This window comes from Salvelinus alpinus, chromosome 10 (genome assembly GCF_045679555.1).
Source record: "Salvelinus alpinus chromosome 10, SLU_Salpinus.1, whole genome shotgun sequence".
NCBI lineage: Eukaryota > Metazoa > Chordata > Actinopteri > Salmoniformes > Salmonidae > Salvelinus > Salvelinus alpinus.
The window spans coordinates 21,829,297-21,851,732 of NC_092095.1; the positions used below are offsets into that span (position 1 = coordinate 21,829,297).

General features: G+C 42.4%; 1 protein-coding gene across 6 annotated transcripts in view; it reads right to left on the minus strand.

Moving 5' to 3' along the window:
* The window catches only part of LOC139531721 (A-type potassium channel modulatory protein DPP6-like), a 341,641-nt gene that overhangs the window by 142,510 nt on the left and 176,695 nt on the right, over window positions 1–22,436 (minus strand). Inside the window, exon 1 of one of the 6 annotated variants that reach the window (XM_071328434.1) lies at window positions 1,520–1,915. The exons of the other annotated variants lie outside the window; for them this stretch is intronic. Within the exon in view, the coding sequence (XP_071184535.1) occupies window positions 1,520–1,567 (48 nt within the window). The 5' untranslated portion in view covers window positions 1,568–1,915. Of the gene's footprint in view, window positions 1–1,519; window positions 1,916–22,436 lie in introns of those variants that run through there. 6 annotated transcript variants of the gene reach the window in all.

Consider the following 22,436-nt stretch of genomic DNA (forward strand, 5'->3'; position numbering starts at 1 on the left):
AATGTTATATATATGGGGTATACAATCTTCCCAGCTCTGCAGATTCTGTTGTGAGGAGGCAGAGTCATTAGATCATTTATTTTGGTATTGTCCATATGTAGCTCGTTTTTGGTCACAGGTCCAGGAATGGCTGAAGAATTGCAACATTTGCCTAGAACTAACGCTACAGATAGCAATACTGGGGGATTTGAAAAGCCATAGTCAATCAATCAATAATATAATAATTATTTTAGCAAAAAAAAATTTTTTTAATTTTACAATCTGTAGAAGCTATGAGAATAGGAAGGTTCAAATCTTTTGTGAAGCATCACAGCACAGTTGAAAAATATATGGCAAATAAAAATCCGAAATGGATGATGTTGGAAGATAGATGGGAAGGGTTGAGTGGAACTGAAGGGTGGGACTAATAACAAGATAAACAATGTAGGGCATACGGGATCTGTGAAATGTGTATAGGTGCGGAGCTTTTGTGAAATAGCACAGTTACAAGTGGAAATAAAATTGGATGGACAACAGAAATAGAGGAAGGACTAAGAACAAACAAGAGAGAACTATTATAAAGTAGACTGTGTCTGTAAAATGGGTATAAGATGTATAAATTGAAGGTAAAAGCAGAAGTGTTTATTAGTTTACTCCAATTGGGGAGTGGTGGTAGGGTTGCGGGGAATAATAATAAAGGTATATTCTTTAAAAAAGTATGTATGTCTATATAGGTATGTGTATGTATATATGTGTATATGTATGCATGCGTGTATGGATATATATATTTACCCAAAAAAATATGGGGGATTGGAAATGATGCAGACAATTACATTGGAAGCAACATTCTTTCCGCAATATTAAGCTGATCCACCCCCCCAAAAAAAATAAAAAAATACATATAAAAAATAAAAATCCCCACAGCAATATTCTAGTAGAAAGCATTCCCAGAAGAATGGAGGCTGTTATAGCAGCAAAGGGGGGACCAACTCCATATTAATGCCCATGGTTTTGGAATGAGATGTTCGACGAGTCCACATACTTTTGGTAATGTAGTGAATCTAAATGCTCAGGTCGCGTGCCCTGGCCAAGTCAAGGGGCTATCAACATGCTGCGGATGGGGGGACGCTCCATGACTGACTGAGCACTGCAAAGTGCAGGTAATCATTTTCATCACCCATAACAGCTACTTAATACATGTCCGTGATGGTGATAATCGATTTGAAGGAGGCTAAATGGAGTAGACTAAGGTGGGGGTAGTGACGCTGAAAGCAATCACCTTGAATTACAGAGAAGAGTGACTGACTGGTGTGAGAGCCAGTTGTCTTGCCGCACGCTGCATAGGCTACAACAATTCCAAATATTTAAAATGAAGGGGAGGGGTACACAAAATGATGTGAGAAAATGCTACTTGTGTACAGTAAATAATTGCAGGCTTCACACAAGATTTTAAAAATCTCATTAATATAGACTACAATTTCAGTATAGGGAATCGCCTAGGCTAATAACATCGGTTGAATGAAAGAAAGCGCATCATTACCTGCTCTTGTTGTTGAGATGTTTTCTGTGCCTCCTTCACCGTAGTCATGTTCCCCTACAGTCAGATCAAACAGCTGCTACACTACAACACAATCACAGGTGCCTTTTTAGAGGTGACCGGAACCAGCAAAGTACCACGAAGGGAAAAAGACATTCAATTTCAGTCGTGAGGATTGAAGTTGAGAGAGAGAGCTTGAGGTAAGCAATAAGTAGTCTGGGGAAAAAATTCCAGCAAAAAAGCAAGTCTTAATCTGAGAGAACACAGATGATGCTTAGTTGTAGCTGGGAGAAAGTGGGAGGGAGAGAGGTAGAGATAAGGGCTGATGCAAAGACAGCTACTGCAATTTTCACCGACCGCACCACTTTGATAAATGCCTGGCAACCACCAACGGGCGACTGTGATGGGGGAGGCGAAGAGCAATGCTTGTCCCCCACCTCTTCACACTTATCATATTTTCACGCACACCACCACTACGGCACACACACACACACACACACACACACACACACACACACACACACACACACACACACACACACACACACACACACACACACACACACACACACACACACACACACACACATTGTCATAATTGATCATCAATGTAGATGTAATTTAGGCACTACAATCATACCAGTTATCTTGCCATTTAGCTCCAATACAAATGAGAGTAAAATAAAAATGGACAAAGCTATCAATGAAAATATGTATATCATGTATTGGAATAAAACAGCTCACATTGACAGCCTATGTAGTGGGGCTTTAATGACAGTGTTGGGTTGGCTGACCAGTCTCTAGAGCTCAAACCATTTCAGCAGCACGGCGCTGTCTGCCTATGCATGCAGAATTGCACTCAAATGGGAGAGGTTATACAGACACGCTTGGTGTTCAAATTGATGACGTATGTCTCGCAGCTGAGAGTCGAGTGTGGAGACAAATGAATTCGGTTCAGCCAGTCGTCCTGACAAGTCTTTCCCAGCCAGTCTATACTGGCTAGCTGGCTACAACAGCAGCACGGCGCTAGTTAAAATAAAGTGATGTTTATTTCGATGGGCAAGGGAGAAATACCTTTTAGTATTGTCCACCATCTGGATTTGGTCAACATCTCCAATTTGTTCCATCCCACTTGATTTTATTTCGAGTAGGATAGCAGAATACACGAGAAATAACTTGTAATATTGGTAGTAACCATCTGGATGTCACCATGATACAATCCGCTGCTCAATGGGGAGAGTTTGCGCTGCAACACAACAACACGGAGCAGTGTCCTTCGCTCCTGCTTGCCGCAGTAGGAGAGGGAAGTTGCTACACTGAACAAAAATATGCAACATGTAAAGTGTGGATCCCATGTTTCATGAGCTGAAATAAAAGATGCCAGAAATGTTCCATACGCACAAAAAGCTTATTGCTCTCACATTTTGTGCACAAATATATCCCTGTTTGTGAACATTTCTCCCTTGCCAAGATAATACATCCACCTGACAGGTGTTTGATATCAAGAAGCTGATTAAACAGCATGATCATTTCACAGGTACACCTTGTGCTGGGGACAATAAAAGGCCACTCTAAAATGTGCAGTTTTGTCACACAACACAATGCCACAGATGTCTCAAGTTGAGGGAGCTTGCAATTGGCATGCTGACTGCAGGAATGTCAACCAGAGCTGTTGCCAGATAATTTAATGTTCATCGCTCTACCATAAGCCACCTCCAACGTCATTTCAGAGAATTTGGCAGTATGTCCAACTGGCCTCACAACCGCAGACCACGTGTATGACGTCATGTGCGCAAGTGGTTTGCTGATGTCAACGTTGTGAACGGAGTGCCCCATTGTGGCGTTGGGGTTATGTTATGGGCAGGAGTAAGCTACAGACAACAAATTGCATTTTATTGATGGCAATTTGAATGCACAGAGATACTGTGACGAGATCCTGAGGCCCATTGTCGTGCCAACATCACCTCATGTTTCAGCATTATAATGCATGGCCCTATGTCGCAAGGATCTGTACACAATTCCTGGAAGCTGAAAATGTCACAGGTTTACCATGGCCTGCATACTCACCAGACATGTCACCCATTATGCATGTTTGGGATGCTCTGCATCGAAGTGTACGACAAAGTGTTCCAGTTCCCGCCAATATCCAGCAACTTCGCACAGCCATTGAAGAGGAGTGGGACAACATTCAACAGGCCATAATCAAGAGCCTGATCAACTCTATGCGAAGGAGACGTGTCGCGCTGCTTGAGGAAAATGGCGTTCACACCAGATACTGACTGGTTTTCTGATCCACACCCCCTACTTTTTTTTAAAGGTATATGTGACCCACAGATGCCTATCTGTATTCCCAGTCATGTGAAATCCATAGAATGTATTTCAATTTACTGATTTCCTGATATGAAATTGTTGCATGTTGCGTTTATATTTTTGTTCAGTATAGATAATGCAGTTAATATATGGGGAGAGTTTGCACTGCAACACAATAACACGCTCCCACTTGCCACAGTAAGGAGAGGGAAGTAGCTAGATAGTATAGCCAATATTATGCCAGGGTGACAGTTAAAGCACATTTATTGTAGTGATTATCACCAAAAAAGACTAATGTAAAATGTTTGTAAAAAATAATAGGAAAATAACAATTACTCAGATTAAAATGGAATGATTCTGAACACTCAAGTCCAAATTTCAGCAGACAAGTTTTAAATTCTCCCAGAAGTTTCCCAAGCAGAAACTAGATGGGAAGGGCTCATCCGGACGACTGACTGAATCAAATCCGTTTGTCTCGACTGAACTCTCGCTGCGCAACAAACAAAAAATAATTTGGACACCAGGCGTGTCCGTATGGCCTCTCTCCACTCACACACTCACATAATCAGTGGCGATATTAGCATGTAAATCTTGGTGGTGCAAACTCCAAAAAAAGCTTTTAGATGCATGCCAGCAATGCCACTACACAACACTGAACAATACATTAATTGCACTATAACGGCGACAAGCGGTGCCCATAAACTGTTAGGGCCTACATAAAAGTTGTCCCAACAGCAGAGCTTTCTTTTCAGCACCATGGAGTGAATCCTTACCACCGCTACACCTGGCTATCAGCGGAGCCTTGTCTGGCAGCAAAACAGTTCATTCAGGCTCATTTACTGCCTTTTTAAAAAACAAAGCTGATATGGCTGACTTGCTTAAACAAATGTGGTTTCTACTGACAATTGAGATGAACAAACTATGGCATAATGGAACAATGAGCAGATAAGAGGCAATCGGTAATTTAGATTAAGACATTAATGAGCGAGCTAGGACAGACGTAGTCACTTATGAAATGTAGAGCGACAGAATTCAGAACATGGGCCATTCTTACAGTATTCTTCATGTACACCAAGTCAGAACCGTAGGATAAATAAAGGGGGCATATAAGTAGACAATTAAAGCTCTTACAATATTCAATGATTACATTTCTCTAAAACAGGCTATAGGCTTCCTGTGCATCAGCAAGTCAGAACAGTAGGCTAAGTTATGAGGGGGAAAGGGACCAAATTATTAGGGTGAGGATAGGACTGTTGCGGTGCCATATTACCACCACACCGGCGGTCACGAGTCATGAAGGCAGTCAAATTCCACGTGACCATTTAGTCACGGTAATTAGGCTTCTCCAAGCTCTGTTGCTGCTGATGGTCATTAGTAGAATACCAAAATTGGTACTCAGCACTCTATTGTCCCTCTAATCACTCTGACATCAATGCAAATGTAATCGAAAATCTAATCAAACACTTCATGAGAGCCCATGAGCTCATGTTATGCAACATTTCTATAGGCTATTGTCATGACTGTCCATGAGAATCCAAATAGGTCAGATCAGGTGTGCAATGAATAACTTGAATCAGACCCCCTCTCACCATAGAAGGGGGGGACTAGTGGGATGTTAACAACTCACGCTCTGTTGATTTTTTTATTTATTTTTTATTTAACCTTTGTTTAGCTAGGCAAGTCAGTTAATAACAAATTCTTATTTACAGTGATGGCCTAGGAACAGTGGGTAAACTGCCTTGTTAACTTCTCTAGGATAGGGGGCAGCATTTTCACTTTTGGATAAGTAGCGTGCCCAATTTCAACTTCCTTCTACTCATCCCCAGAATATAAGATATGCATATTATTAGTAGATTTGGATAGAAAACACTCTTAAGTTTCTAAAACTGTTTGAATCATGTATGAGAGTATAACAGAACTTATGTAGCAGGCAAAACCTTTAGGTCACTGTCTGTTCAATGAGTTTTCATTGGGATACTAGATTTCTAATCAACCTGTTTGCAGTTCCTACCGCTTCCACTGGATGTCACCAGTCGTTGGAAATTGGTTGAGGTTATTCCTTTGTGCAATGAAGAAGTACGGCCATCTGGAATCAGTGTAATGTTATGTGTACTGTTTGAGAGTTGCGCAAGGCTAGAAAAGTAGTGTTAGTTTGTTGTACTCCTGTATTGAAAACAGATAGACCCGTCTTCAATTTGATCGATTATTAACGTTTAAAAATACCTAAAGTTGTATTACAAAAACATATTGGAGTGCCAACAAAAGAAGCTCATCAAAGGTAAGGCATGATTTATATTTTCTTTCTGCGTTTTGTGTTGCACCTGCAGGGTTGAAATATGCTACACTCTCTTTGTTTACTGTTGTGCTATCATCAGATAATAGCATCTTATGCTTTCGCTGAAAAGCCTTTTTGAAATCTGACGTGGTGGCTGGATTCACAACGAGTGTAGCTTTAATTTGGTATCTTACATGTGTGATTTAATGAATTATTTTTTTTGAATTTGGCGCTCTACATTTTCCCTGGCTATTGGTCAAGTGGGACGCAAGCGTCCCACATATCCCAGAGAGGTTTTAAGAGGTAGAACAGATTTTTACCTTGTCAGCTTGGGGATTCGATCGAGCAACCTTTCGGTTACTGGCCCAAGGCTCTAACCACTAGGCTACCTGCCAGAATGTTCTTTGTTCCAACAGACTTTTTCCAGCTGAAATTCTAACAACGAATACTGGAACAATATTTCTAACATAGAACTAATGTAATTTTCTTAGTTATTTTGTGACGTCATTAAAAATGTTATAAAGGAAATACTGTAACTTGGAAAGTATACCGACTACATATACGAAGTGTCCATACTCTGCGTTGTGCATGTAATATGAAAAATTATGAGTGTTTTTGTTAAGAGAGGGATGTGATTTGAGAAGCTGTAAGAGAGATTTTTTTTAAATAACTTTGCACAGTGAGTAATCATCACACTGAGTGAGGTCAGAGAGCGTGTCCGCCTGTCGGAACTGCCCCTTTTGGGAAAAATGTATGAATTATGTGTTAAGAAAAAACACATTAGACCAGAAAGACGTGAAGCTGCAGCTGCACGTTTAAAGTGGTTTGAACTTTGAATCTCAACACGAGGTAGAGACGATAAACTCATCTGCCGGACAATCACTGGTACGGCTGATTAGCTGTCCTATGTAAAGTATCTTCGAAAGTGAATTTAAGTAGGACCATCCTGTTACTCTGCTCAAACCATCGATATGACTGGCTAGCCTATCTTCAAAGAAGCCTCTTCAAGAGAGAATGGAAGGAAAGAGAGATCGCCGGCGAACCCAGGCATTTCACGTAAATACATTCATGATTTCTTACTCAAAGCGGGCGGCGGTTTGTGTGCATATGGTTACTGTGACATGACTCCAGCTACCCTAGTCATAGACTGTTCTCTCTGCTACCATACGGCAAGTGGTACCGGAGCACCAAGTCTAGGTCCAAAAGGCTTCTTAACAGCTTTTACCCCCAAGCCATAAGACTCCTGAACAGCTAATCAAATGGCTACCCAGACTATTTACATTGTCGTCGTCGTCCCCCTGCTGCTGCTACTCTCTGGAAATTATCTATGCATAGTCACTTTAACTCGACCTACATGTAACCTACATGTACATATTACCACAATTACCTCGACTAACCTGTGCCCCCACACATTGACTCTGTACCGGTACCCCCTGTAAATAGAGTCGCTACTGTTTCACTGCTGCTCTTTAACTATGTTATTTTTTATTTTTTACTTATCCATTCACTTAACACTTATTTACTTAACACTTATATTTCTTAAAATTCCATTGTTGGTTAAGGGCTTGTAAGTAAGCATTTCACTGTAAGGTCTACACCTGCTGTATTCGGCGCATTTGACAAATACATTTTGATTTGATTTTTGATATGGTTACTGTAACAGTCTAATATTTATTTCTCACACATAATAGGTCAAGTTTTGTACTATGGGGGATAGTTGATTGACATAGGCTAGTGCTTTTGCTGTTCGTTAGGCAAACTCATCTTGCTGGCTGACGAAAGTACATTTTAATGTATTTATTTTTTATTTCACCTTTCTTTAACCAGGTAGGCCAGTTGAGAACAAGTTCTCATTTACAACTGCGACCTGGCCAAGATAAAGCAAAGCAGTGCGACAAAACAACAACACAGAGTTAGACATAAACAAATGCACAGTCAATAACACAATAGAAAAATCTATGTACAGTGTGTGCAAATGTAGAAGAGTAGTGAGGTAAGGCAAAAAATAAGCCATGGAGGCGAAATAATTCCAATTTAGCATTAACACTGAAATGACAGATGTGCATATAATGATGTGCAAGTAGATAATAGAGATACTGGGGTGCAAAACAGCAAGAGGGAAATAAACAATACGGGGTGAGGTAGTTGGATGGGCTCTTAACAGATTGGCTGTGTACAGGTACAGTGATTGGTAAGCTGCTCTGACAGCTGTTGCTTAACCTCTCTTGGGTAGGGGGCAGTATTTTCATGTCCCGATGAAAAGCGTGCCCAAAGTAAACTGCTTGTTACTCAGGCCCAGAAGCTAGGATATGCATATAATTGGTAGATTTGTTAAAATAATGTCTGTGAGTATAACAGAACTGATATGTCAGGCAAAACCCCAAGGAAAAACACCCCCCCCAAAAAAAAATTCAGCCTACCACTATTTTCAATGGCTGTCACTTTTATTATAAGGCCAAGACCTCCCAGATTGCAGTTCCTAGGGATTCCACTAGATGTCAACAGTCTTTAGAAAGAGTTTCAGGCTTGTTTTTGGAAAAATGAACCAGAAATAGTAGTTTTTCTAGGTGGCTCCCATTTTGGCTGTAGTGTTTCCAAGCGCGTGAATGAGAGCGCGTTCTTTGGTATTTTTCTCCGGTAAAGACAATAATGATTCTCCGTCTTAAATTTGATCGTTTATTTAAGTATTAGGGTACCTAAGGTTTGATTATAAACGTTGTTAGACTTGTTTGGAAAAGTTTATTAGTAACGTTTGGGATTTATTTTGTATGCATTTTGATGGAGGGAAACTGGGTGGAATATTATTGACTGAAGCGCGCCAGCTATACTAAGTTTTTATGGATATAAAGAAGGACATTATCGAACAAAATGACCATTTGTGATGTAACTGCCACCTTTGGAGTGCCAACAAAAGAAGATCAAAGGTAAGGCATTTATTATATCGCTGTTTCTGACTTTCATGTCGCACCTGCCTGGTTGAAATATGTTGGTCATGGTTTTGTATGCGGGGCGCTGTCCTCAGATAATCGCATGGTATGCTTTCGCCGTAAAGCCTTTTTGAAATCTGACACAACGGCTGGATTAACAAGAAGTTAAGCTTTATTTTGATGTATTACACTTGTGATTTTATGAAAGTTAAATATGTATACATCTGTTGTTTGAATTCCGCGCTCTGAATTGAACTCTGTGGCACCCCCATAGGACTACCAGAGGTCCGGACAACAGGCCCTCGGATTTGACACACTGAACTCTATCGGAGAAGTAGGTGGTGAACCAGGCGAGGTAGTCATTTGAGAAGCCACGGCTATTGAGTCTGTCGATGAGAATGCGGTGATTGACAGAGTCGAAAGCCTTGGCCAGGTCAATGAAGACGGCTGCACAGTACTGTCTTTTATCGATGGCGGTTATGATATCGTTAAGAACCTTGAGCATGGCAGAGGTGCACCCATGACCAGCTTGGAAACCAGATTGCATAGCAGAGAAGGTACGGTGGGATTCGAAATGGTCAGTGATCTGTTTGTTAACTTGGCTTTCGAAGATTTTAGAAAGGCAAGGCAGGATGGATATAGGTCTATAACAGTTTGGGTCTAGAGTGTCTCCCCCTTTGAAGAGGGGGATGACTGCGACAGCTTTCCAATCTTTGGGGATCCCAGACAATAGGAAAGAGAGGTTGAATAGGCTAGTGCTAGGGGTTGCAACAATTTTGGCAGATAATTTTAGAAAGAGAGGGTCTAGATTGTCTAGCCCAGCTGATTTGTAGGGATCCAGATTTTGCAGCTCTTTCAGAATATCAGCTGTCTGGATTTGGGTGAAGGAGAAGCGGGGGGGGGGGGGCGCTGAGATGTTGGCCGGGGTAGGGGTAGCCAGATGGAAAGCATGGCCAGCCGTAAAAAAATGCTAATTGAAATGATTGATTATAGTAATTTTATCGGTGGTGACAATGTTTCCTACCCTCAGTGCAGTGGGCAGCTGGGAGGAGGTGCTCTTATTCTCCATGGACTTTACAGTGTCCCAAAACTATTTGGAATTAGTGCCTCAGGATGCAAATTTCTGTTTGAAAAATCTAGCCTTAGCTTTCCTAACTGACTGATTGTATTGGTTCCTGACTTCCCTGAGAAGTTTTATCACGAGGGCTATTCGATGCTAAACGCCACAGGATGTTTTTGTGCTGGTCAAGGGCAGTCAAGACTGGGGTGAACCAAGCGCTACATCTGACGTTAGTTTGCAATTTCGTAAAAACTGACGCACTGGAAATTTCTAGCCACAACACCAGGTTCTGTAATTTACCTGTCTAACATCAGCACCCTTCTGCTCAGATGGGATGGGTGGAAATATTTGAGGAGTGTCCTTAAAAACATGATCCAACGTGCTTATTTCAGGAAGGGCTGGTAGGGATATTTAAGACCAACTAAAAGCTGGTTTAAGAGGTAACACGGATGGTTATGTCATGAATGCTGACGGCAGACAACTCAGCCTATCCAGCCGTGACACACACTGCCCATATGAGCATGGAACAAGATGTGCTTTTGGTGCCTGTATACTTTGTATTTATACCCCAAAAAATCTGAAAGCAATATGCAACAGTTCCAACAATTTTATGAGTTACACTTCATAGAAGGAAATCAGTCAATTGAAATAAATTCATTAGGCCCTAATTTATGGATTTCACATGACTGGGTAGGGTTGTACCTGGTAGGTTCCTTTATAATTTGTGTGAGATTGAGGGCATCTAGTTTAGATTGTAGGTGTTCTTCCAATATCTTCAATATGCACCTCAAAATTGGATAAGTACGCATGCAGTTGCGTCCCCGCTGTGTCTGTCTTCACTTGTAGCCTCTGAGAAAAACCTGATCACATGATGGAGAGCCATGTGAGTGAGAGGTGCTTTGGAGCACGCAGCACTCAGAGAGAAGGGCACAACGCAGCACTGCACGTCAAGGGCACAACGGCCACGGGCCGTAAAGGGCATCGATTTGTTTTAGGGTACATTAAGGCCACACAAAGGGGATGCAGCCATGACATTCAAAGCATTATCAAGTGCTTGTCAAATTGTGAATAAGAGACCGATAAAGTGTGTACAGAGCCTGCACAAAAAAACAAAGCAGAGCTCATGCCTTAAGAAACTTTTTTTGAAATCATCATTAGTCGCATCATGCAGCCTTACAATGTATTAAAAATCAAAACGTATAGCCCAATGTTTGTAGAACAACTAAAGTTACATTAATAACTCTAAATTAAGCATATAGGAATACCTGTTTCTTTGTTAACCGCTCAACACAAAATAACCGCATGTGCGCACTCCCTCAAATCATTTGGAGAAAATATCCTTTCTATTTTATTCAGCTTTGTTCAATTGTACTCTTCATACGATAAAATATTTTTTTTTAAATTCTAAGCAAATCCTGTCTGCTAAATTAACTAGTGTAGCCCACAGCCATTTGGCATAGCCAGGACCTAACATAAGGACAACTCAGAGTATGCTATTCTGTTCTTCTGTACCAAAGGTCTGCATCAGTGGTGGAAGCCAGGAGATGTTAAATGTGTTAATGTTAATTAACGTCAATTACCGTGAGACAGACAACTATTTGCTTGACAATCACCGACTGACAAAATTTTGTGATCGCAACAGCCCTAGGTGAGGCACATGGATACTAACAGCTTACTACACAACATACACTTAGTATTACTTTCTTAGCTACAGTACACATATCTCCCTGGCATATTATAGAATTTATGCTGCAGCATACAATACATTTTTGGACTCACTTTGTTGTGCTGTGCTCACTTGAACAGGAAGGTGGCACAGCAGTTCTTCTTGTGGGCAAATTTTGTCATCAAACTTCTCTGTGAGTTCAAGACAACTGGGAACTCTGGGGGGGGAAAAACAAGGTCGAATCATGACTTCAGTGATCTTCAGGTCTGTCACGCCCTGGCCTTAGTTATCTTTGTTTTCTGTATTATTTTAGTTAGGTCAGGGTGTGACAGGGGGGATGTTTGTGTGTATTTGTCTCGTCTTGGGTGGTTGTATTGTATAGGGGGTTTTGTAGAGTTTATGGGGTTGTGTTCAGTGTAGGTGTCTAGGTATGTCTATGGTTGCCTGAGTGGTTCTCAATCAGAGACAGCTGTCTTTCATTGTCTCTGATTGGGAGCCATATTTAAGGCAGCCATAGGCATTAGGCTGCTGTGGGTAATTGTCTATGTCTAACGTTAGTAGCTTGTGTATGCACTTTCGTTTGTAGCTTCACGGTCGTTTGTTATTTTGTTTAGTGTGTATTAGTGTTCGTGTTCGTTTTCATCTTCATTTATTAAAGAAGATGTATTTGTATCACGCTGCGCCTTGGTCCACTCTTCCTCATCAAGACGATCGTGACAAGGTCAGAGCTCTAGAAAGAGGCCAGAGTTCCCAACTTGGAACGCCGAATTGGATGACCGTTCAAAACTTATTTCCCCAGTCAGAGTTCCCAGTTGTCTTGAACTTACTGAAGTCTGAGATTTCCCAGTTGTTTTGAATGCGGCAGAAGTCATGCTGGATTGACAGCATAGCCAATGTATTCAAACTTTTCTGGCCCATGTCCAATGGCCGATAAGCCCCGATACGTTTTATCTATAATTTTTCTTAATTTGAAAGGATTTGCCAGTAGTTTGTCGACTTAATTCATGAAGATGACTGCCTGTCTAGCTTGCTAGCTAAGATTTTGAAAGTATGATGTTGACATGATCAGTCCAATCAAAGCTACATTAGATATAACGTGATCTGACATAATTTTATCTGTTGCCAATGACCTTGAGCCTTCTTGGATGGGCACTTCGAAAGTAAATCTATGGCAGCACCCTAGGGGCTTGAATTTGAGCTCTCCCCGTAGATTTTGCACTGATGTAGTGTCCCCATGAGTGACAGAACACCGAGCCAATCACGGCGCAACTACAGAACATGACGAACCCCTACGCTCCGTAATTTCCGCTGGCTGACCAACCACCATGGAAAGCACTGAGCTATGCTGAAACACCTGCACTGTGAAGCTGCCTTACTCAAGAAAGCAAAAGAGGCCATGTTTTTATGCGGCTTTATTAACTCAATTATTTATTTTTTACATTGTTTGCAAACAGATTTGGGACACGTATTAATGCCAAAATAACATGCTAAACAGGTGGGGCTCAAAACAGGTGGGGTTCTGCCCTGAATGACAGGTCGCCACTGCACATAATTGTATGCAATACGTTTTTAATATCTATGTGTCTTTGTATTTATTATGGATCCCCATTAGCTGCTGCCAAGGCTGTTCAACTCTTCTAAATACATGGTTTTCTAGCTTCAAGAGCGAGATCTGCACCATTGGACAGAAAGTGTAAAGCTGTAGAAGATTCATTGCCATAGGTGATTGCAGCATCCCAGATGGCTTGAAAGGGTAGATATGCTAAAACATTCTTGAAATTGAGGCATCCAGGTTGCTCGGTTAGAAAATAGATAGTTGAACCATGTATACTGTAAGTATCTTTTAATATACTGTATCTCTTTAGGGCTAATGTATGCAGCAGAGAGAGCTTCAGCGGAACAGAACATGGGAAAACAAGTCTAAATTGGTGCTAGGGGAAGCAGTGTATCCAACCAAAATGTTCTTCCTTGAATTTAAAGTCTCTCAGTAACAGCATTAAAATAAAATAAAAAATCCTGACAGATGTGTCTAAGATATTGAGCACAAGGCAACTAAGATGCAATTATCATGACTAGAAATGTCAGTTGTTATCAGCGGTGATGACTTTACATAACCTCTGTTCCAGTGTGTCATAATTACGGCATGGCAAATACTTTTGATAGACACACTTCATGATATTACTGTAGCCTACAAAAAAAATTACAGACATTTGAAGACAAATTCAAATGAGCTACACTAAGGGCTCTATTTTAACAAACCTAACGCAATGGTCAATCTAATCACTGGGCGGTAGAATACTGTCGGGTCAGGGGGTGTCAGAAATATTTTTGCTATTTTCACAAGTACAATTATCGGCGCAGTTGCTGGCGTTGGCGTGAAAGAGCTGGGTTTTGATGAATAAACAAGTTGAGTGTGTCAAGGCTTGGTCCCTCACTGGCCAATCGGAACGAGCTCCATGGCTAAATACTGTCTGTGGTTGCTTCAAGTTGTGTAATTACGGTGTTTTATGTATTGCCTTGGAATCAACTCCAATTCCAATTTTAGTATGTTAAACAGCTTACAGAAACAAAATAACAAAATGTAAACCTATCCCCTCTTTGCTAAATATGTTCACTTGAACCTGTTGTTCCACTGTTGTAAGTAATTGCATAGCTTCAATGTTGAAATATATACATAGCATTCACACTGATAAAGGGGCTAGGCCTACTGTAAATTGCATTATGGCTGAGCATGGACATGCCAAATGTTGTCAATAAGCAATATTAAATTCACTAAAAAGAGAGCAAAGAATTATAATCAAATATAATCAAAGATCCAATATAAAAAGAAAAGAGAGAATGTCCACTCACCATCATACTGCTCCCAAATATAATGTTCTATATACATATTGGAACCACATTGCAGATCACATTCCTCTATATTGCCTGTGCGCCACAGACGTTCTCGACACAAAACCAGGAGAGTGAATCATTCTAATGATAAGTTTGGTTTTGATCAAATTAAATGAAAAACAAGCAATCTGTTTGTTTTATTCAAAAACAATAAATACATGTTAAATAATTTTAATGATATCATAAAATCACCAGGATAAAAAAAACATTGAGGCTTTGCTGTTGAACCAGCCTTCGTTATAGTAGGCCTAGTAGGCCAAAGGTTAGCCTACGGAGAGCTTGGGTTTAAAAAAATATAAAACGGACAACAAACAATTGTTACAGGAAAATCATTTTGAAATATGAGGTTCACCGGTATTCACGAGGTTCTCATCTCTTGTTTCAGGATAGGCATGGACTAGGGATGCACATTTCTGTACGTTTTGCTGCCGACTAACTGATAAATAAAGCTTTGGTGAATAAGATTGATTTCCAAGCGGTCTCACGGGCCAAACATTTTATCAACAGTCTTGATTAGCCTACTTGATTACATTGGGCATGACAAAAGGAAAACAGCCTTCATTGAGAGGAGGGGAGGCGATGCTTGTTTTTTTATCAAATGAACAAAATTCTTAACACAACATGTAAAGTGTTGGTCCCATGTTTCATGAGCTGAAATAAAAGATTCCAGAAATGTTGAGTATTTCTGTCTGTAATAGCCCTTTTGTGGGGAAAAACTCATTCTGATTGGCTGGGCCTGGCTCCCCAGTGGTGGGCCTAGCTCCCAAGTGGGTGGGCCTATGCCCTCTCAGGCCCACCCATGGCTGCACCCCTGTTCAGTCATGTGAAATCCATAAATTTGTGAATTAATTAATTAATTTCAATTTACTGATTTCCTTCTATGAAGTGTAACTCATAAAATTGTTGAAACTGTTGCATATTGCTTTTAGATGTTTGTTTAGTATAAATACGAAGTATACAGGCACCAAAAGCACATCTTGTTCCATGCTCATATGGGCAGTGTGTGTCACGGCTGGATAGGCTGCGTTTTCTCCCGTCAACATTCATGACATAACCATCCATGTTACCTCTTAAACCAGCTTTTAGTTGGTCTTAAATATCCCTACCAGCCCTTCCTGAAATAAGCATGTTGGATCATGTTTTTAAGGACACTCCTCAAATATTTCCACCCATCCCATCTGAGCAGAAGGGTGCTGATGTTAGACAGGTAAATTATAGAACCTGGTGTTGTGGCTAGAAAATGCCAGTGCGCCAGTTTTTACGAAATTGCAAACGTGCGTTTGACACTAACGCCAGTGTAAGAAAATAACTATCCTTTTTTCAAAAGGTACCTTGAAGCAAACCTATGACTGCTTTCAATGGAACACAAGTATTATTAACATTAAAGTGATTTACTATCTTACACTTCAGGGGCTCTCAAACAAAGCATCAATGTTCACAGAAGCCATGTTTGCTTCTCCCACAAATTAAACCCAATGTAATTTATTACAGCCCTGTGTTGATGAAACATTTCTGGGAAGAGACATTGCATTCAATATCCAAATATTGTATATCAATGAGTTACTTATACACATTGTGTATTGTAACATTGTAAATGTTAATTATACCTGTTTCCTTCCATTCTCCTCTAGTTCTTAGCAGATATTTTAGTATGTGCAGGCTGCTTTGTTAATGAAGTGTGGGCACTTTGTTTTGGTGAGGTAAATTACTCTGGAATCCCAGATGGGTGTCTGCAGTGTCAGACCCACATGACAAGCACACTGCTGCACAGTGGGAGGAACGCAATGTCCTTCAAACAGAGGGCCTACTTTTAGACTCTTCGCCTGCCTGCTTAAACAATTGCATAGCAATTGAATCCCTTTCCAGGTGAACACAAAGTATCCTCAAACACTGAATAGTATAGACTTGTACACAATACACAAAACAAACTCTCACACACTTACAATCATACTCCCACAGACATAGACAAGTTAATATTAGTACAAGCACTACTACACAACCAGCCTGCTCCTACTGTATATATCACTGACAGCATGATGTATCAAGCCAAAAGGGATTGGCGAATCAATGAACTCAAAAAAAAAAAATGATGCCCAATTTGAACCAGATGCCCCTATTGGCTGATGACGGATACTGTGCTGTTCAGCCTCTGTGTTTGCAACGTAACAAAATTCCCATCAGTGCAGTGGGGGAACCTGTATACAAACCTCAACCCAAGTGATGTTGACAAATGGACGAGGAGAGGATGATGGATGCCTGTGGCTTTGCCTCCGTTTAAACACAATTCCTTGGAAGTTACAGATTAATTGAGTGACGATGCCAACCTGCCGGAACAAATGGAGGCCATAATCATTTCCCCCCCAGTGCCAAGATGGCTGCCAACCTAACGAACTGGAAAAAGTGCTCAAGACTGATGAGATGTCGCCTACTAATCAATACCAATGCAACCTCAAAATACTGTGTCGATTGCTCGTTTTGGCACTGGTAATAGCCTTGTAATCACTGGAAATCACCACAACAAGGATTACAACGATGTATGGTGGATTGATAATTTTGTGACTTTTGAAGCAATGCTTAAAATGTCTGTCAGTGTTGATAACATACATCATGGAAAGTGTATTCTGTTTATACAAAGGAGACTGATAAGTCTGTCCATGAATCCAGCAGTCTTCCACAAGCTCATATTCAGGTTAAAAGAATTAATCTACAGTCAAGAGCCGACACGTTACCTGGGAGTAAACCTAAATAACTCCTCAACATATTTTGAGTGGTGGAAAAGGTACCCAATTCTGATACTTGAGTAAAAATATTGATACCTTAATAGAACTTAATAGTTCCGGAGTTCCAAATTAAGCAGCAGCAGCTGAAAAGATGAGCTCCTACAAATATTGAAATTTAAATGTTTTTTTAGAGTAAAGTACATCGAAAAAAAAATCAAAAGAAAACTGCAAACTGAATAGGAGACCAAACAAGCAGCAAACAAAGAAGAAAGGCTTTTGAAAAAGTAACAATTTTTCATAAAATTATACCGTTTTCTTAGCTAGCTAAGTTGTTTACCTGTTGCTAGGCAGTTGCTAGGGACATTCCTGAAAGAAGCTAGCTAGCTAACAAGGAGTGTCTAGTTGGCAGAAGAGAAGAAGGGACAAAGAAGGGACAAAGTGGGACAAAATAAGGACAGAAGAAAAGGGAAAGGGGACATTAAGGTGAAGCAGTCCTCTAAAGACACAAAAGACAATAATACAAGAAACAACACTTCTATTGCCTCTCCCTCTACGATACGCACTTCCGGTTTGGTTTGGAGCGAGTAGTTGCATTCCGCTTTGCTCCACAGGTAGTATTACAGGTAGTATTACATTTCATTTCATTACAGTACAACAGTTTGATTTGTTTGATCTTAGCTGGCTACATAGCCGTCTTTGTATCCAAGATAATTGTGTAGTCTAGAGTAATTGTCGAGGTTACCTAGCCAGTTAGAGGTTACCTAGCCAGCTACACTTTCAAACAAAGTCAACAACGCAGCCACTGCTAGCTAGCCTATTTCACCAGCCAGCAGTACTATATCATTTTAGTCAATAAGATTTTTTGCAACGTAAGCTTAACTTTCTGAACATTCGAGACGTGTAGTCCACTTGTCATTCCAATCTCCTTTGCATTAGCGTAGCCTCTTCTGTAGCCTGTCAACTATGTGTCTGTCTATCCCTGTTCTCTCCTCTCTGCACAGACCATACAAACGCTTCACACCGCGTGGCCGCTGCTACTCTAACCTGGTGGTCCCAGCGCGCACGACCCACGTGGAGTTCCAGGTCTCAGGCAGCCTCTGGAACTGCCGATCTGCGGCCAACAAGGCAGAGTTCATCTCAGCCTATGCTTCCCTCCAGTCCCTCGACTTCTTGGCACTGACGGAAACATGGATTACCACTGATAACACTGCTACTCCTACTGCTCTCTCCTCGTCTGCCCACGTGTTCTCGCACACCCCGAGAGCTTCTGGTCAGCGGGGTGGTGGCACTGGGATCCTCATCTCTCCCAAGTGGACATTCTCTCTTTCTCCCCTGACCCATCTGTCTATCGCCTCCTTTGAATTCCATGCTGTCACAGTTACCAGCCCTTTCAAGCTTAACATCCTTATCATTTATCGCCCTCCAGGTTCCCTTGGAGAGTTCATCAATGAGCTTGACGCCCTGATAAGTTCCTTTCCTGAGGATGGCTCACCTCTCACAGTTCTGGGTGACTTTAACCTCCCCACGTCTACCTTTGACTCATTCCTCTCTGCCTCCTTCTTTCCACTCCTCTCCTCTTTTGACCTCACCCTCTCACCTTCCCCCCCTACTCACAAGGCAGGCAATACGCTTGACCTCATCTTTACTAGATGCTGTTCTTCCACTAATCTCATTGCAACTCCCCTCCAAGTCTCCGACCACTACCTTGTATCCTTTTCCCTCTCGCTCTCATCCAACACTTCCCACACTGCCCCTACTCGGATGGTATCGCGCCGTCCCAACCTTCGCTCTCTCTCCCCCGCTACTCTTTCCTCTTCCATCCTATCATCTCTTCCCTCTGCTCAAACCTTCTCCAACCTATCTCCTGATTCTGCCTCCTCAACCCTCCTCTCCTCCCTTGCTGCATCCTTTGACTCTCTATGTCCCCTATCCTCCAGGCCGGCTCGGTCCTCCCCTCCTGCTCCGTGGCTCGACGACTCATTGCGAGCTCACAGAACAGGGCTCCGGGCAGCCGAGCGGAAATGGAGGAAAACTCGCCTCCCTGCGGACCTGGCATCCTTTCACTCCCTCCTCTCTACATTCTCCTCTTCTGTCTCTGCTGCTAAAGCCAATTTCTACCACTCTAAATTCCAAGCATCTGCCTCTAACCCTAGGAAGCTCTTTGCCACCTTCTCCTCCCTCCTGAATCCTCCTCCCCCTCCTCCCCCCTCCTCCCTCTCTGCTGATGACTTCGTCAACCATTTTGAAAAGAAGGTCGACGACATCCGATCCTCGTTTGCTAAGTCAAACGACACCGCTGGTTCTGCTCACACTGCCCTACCCTGTGCTTTGACCTCTTTCTCCCCTCTCTCTCCAGATGAAATCTCGCGTCTTGTGACGGCCCGGCCGCCCAACAACCTGCCCGCTTGACCCTATCCCCTCCTCTCTTCTCCAGACCATTTCCGGAGACCTTCTCCCTTACCTCACCTCGCTCATCAACTCATCCTTGACCGCTGGCTACGTCCCTTCCGTCTTCAAGAGAGCGAAAGTTGCACCCCTTCTGAAAAAACCTACACTCGATCCCTCCGATGTCAACAACTACAGACCAGTATCCCTTCTTTCTTTTCTCTCCAAAACTCTTGAACGTGCCGTCCTTGGCCAGCTCTCCTGCTATCTCTCTCAGAATGACCTTCTTGATCCAAATCAGTCAGGTTTCAAGACTAGTCATTCAACTGAGACTGCTCTTCTCTGTGTCACGGAGGCGCTCCGCACTGCTAAAGCTAACTCTCTCTCCTCTGCTCTCATCCTTCTAGACCTATCGGCTGCCTTTGATACTGTGAACCATCAGATCCTCCTCTCCACCCTCTCCGAGCTGGGCATCTCCGGCGCGGCCCACGCTTGGATTGCGTCCTACCTGACAGGTCGCTCCTACCAGGTGGCGTGGCGAGAATCTGTCTCCGCACCACGTGCTCTCACCACTGGTGTCCCCCAGGGCTCTGTTCTAGGCCCTCTCCTATTCTCGCTATACACCAAGTCACTTGGCTCTGTCATATCCTCACATGGTCTCTCCTATCATTGCTATGCAGACGACACACAATTAATCTTCTCCTTTCCCCCCTCTGATAACCAGGTGGTGAATCGCATCTCTGCATGTCTGGCAGACATATCAGTGTGGATGACGGATCACCACCTCAAGCTGAACCTCGGCAAGACGGAGCTGCTCTTCCTCCCGGGGAAGGACTGCCCATTCCATGATCTCGCCATCACGGTTGACAACTCCATTGTGTCCTCCTCCCAGAGTGCTAAGAACCTTGGCGTGATCCTGGACAACACCCTGTCGTTCTCAACTAACATCAAGGCGGTGACCCGTTCCTGTAGGTTCATGCTCTACAACATTCGCAGAGTACGACCCTGCCTCACGCAGGAAGCATCGCAGGTCCTAATCCAGGCACTTGTCATCTCCCGTCTGGATTACTGCAACTCGCTGTTGGCTGGGCTCCCTGCCTGTGCCATTAAACCCCTACAACTCATCCAGAACGCCGCAGCCCGTCTGGTGTTCAACTTTCCCAAGTTCTCTCACGTCACCCCGCTCCTCCGCTCTCTCCACTGGCTTCCAGTTGAAGCTCGCATCCGCTACAAGACCATGGTGCTTGCCTACGGAGCTGTGAGGGGAACGGCACCTCCGTACCTTCAGGCTCTGATCAGGCCCTACACCCAAACAAGGGCACTGCGTTCATCCACCTCTGGCCTGCTCGCCTCCCTACCTCTGAGGAAGTACAGTTCCCGCTCAGCCCAGTCAAAACTGTTCGCTGCTCTGGCACCCCAATGGTGGAACAAACTCCCTCACGACGCCAGGTCAGCGGAGTCAATCACCACCTTCCGGAGACACCTGAAACCCCACCTCTTTAAGGAATACCTAGGATAGGATAAAGTAATCCTTCTAACCCCCCCCCCCCCCCTTAAAAGAGTTAGATGCACTATTGTAAAGTGGTTGTTCCACTGGATATCATAAGGTGAATGCACCAATTTGTAAGTCGCTCTGGATAAGAGCGTCTGCTAAATGACTTAAATGTAATGTAAAATATTCATAATGATAGCCAGTGCTTCTTAAGTACATACAATACCTGCAGTGTTTGTTGTTACTTTAGAGTATACAAAAAGCACAGTGGAGGCAAAAAACAGCAGCCTAACAGTCAATTACACTACAGGGCCCAGAGGGAGAGTCCACTTTGATCTATAATCGTTATCTCTGTTAAGGGGATGGTGAACATGGGAAGAAATGCCTAATGGCAATTGGTTCAAATCATTCAAAAATAAAGGCAGGCAAAGAGTGCATTTCCTGTAGTGTTTTTCTTGGATTTACTTGTGTATAGCAGCGAGAGCAAAAGATGGTGATATACCAAACTTCAAAATCTGTGACGCAAACAGTATTATATGTTCCTGGCTGACTCGAGTACGATTTTTTATTGAGATTTACGGGAAGATCTAAAGTTTTAAATCCCACCGCTAGGGAAAAGACGTCTCTTTCTCTATAAATGTACATCTGTTGTTGTCTTGATTGGGACTCAGTCTTACAGAGACATTTTGGATGCTTCACTAAAAGCTAAGAATAGCAACAGGGCTGTACATTATAAGGAAATGTGTGTGTGTGTGTGTGTGTGTGTGTGTGTGTGTGTGTGTGTGTGTGTGTGTGTGTGTGTGTGTGTGTGTGTGTGTGTGTGTGTGATAAAACTGTACAACTTCCCAGCACACCAATCTGTAGGGGGAAATGGATTCTAAAATGGCTTTCTGAACCATATCAACTACACTCTTTCAGAATGTGCCTTGTCGTCGCATATGGCCATAGCCATCTCTCAGCGTTACATTAGCTCTTCTAGCAAACTCTTCAATATAGAAAACCACCAGCGTATAGCATAGAACCCCTGGGACCAAGAGCAATGTTCTGTTACTATTGAAACAGAGAGTACTGTTTTGAACCTTAGCACAGCAAAAATAAAAAACTACTCATGGTTATGATTGAACCAAAGGAATGTATGTACTCATGTCGCAATTCACAACAAACCGTTACTACACTGAAGACAGATTTTATGC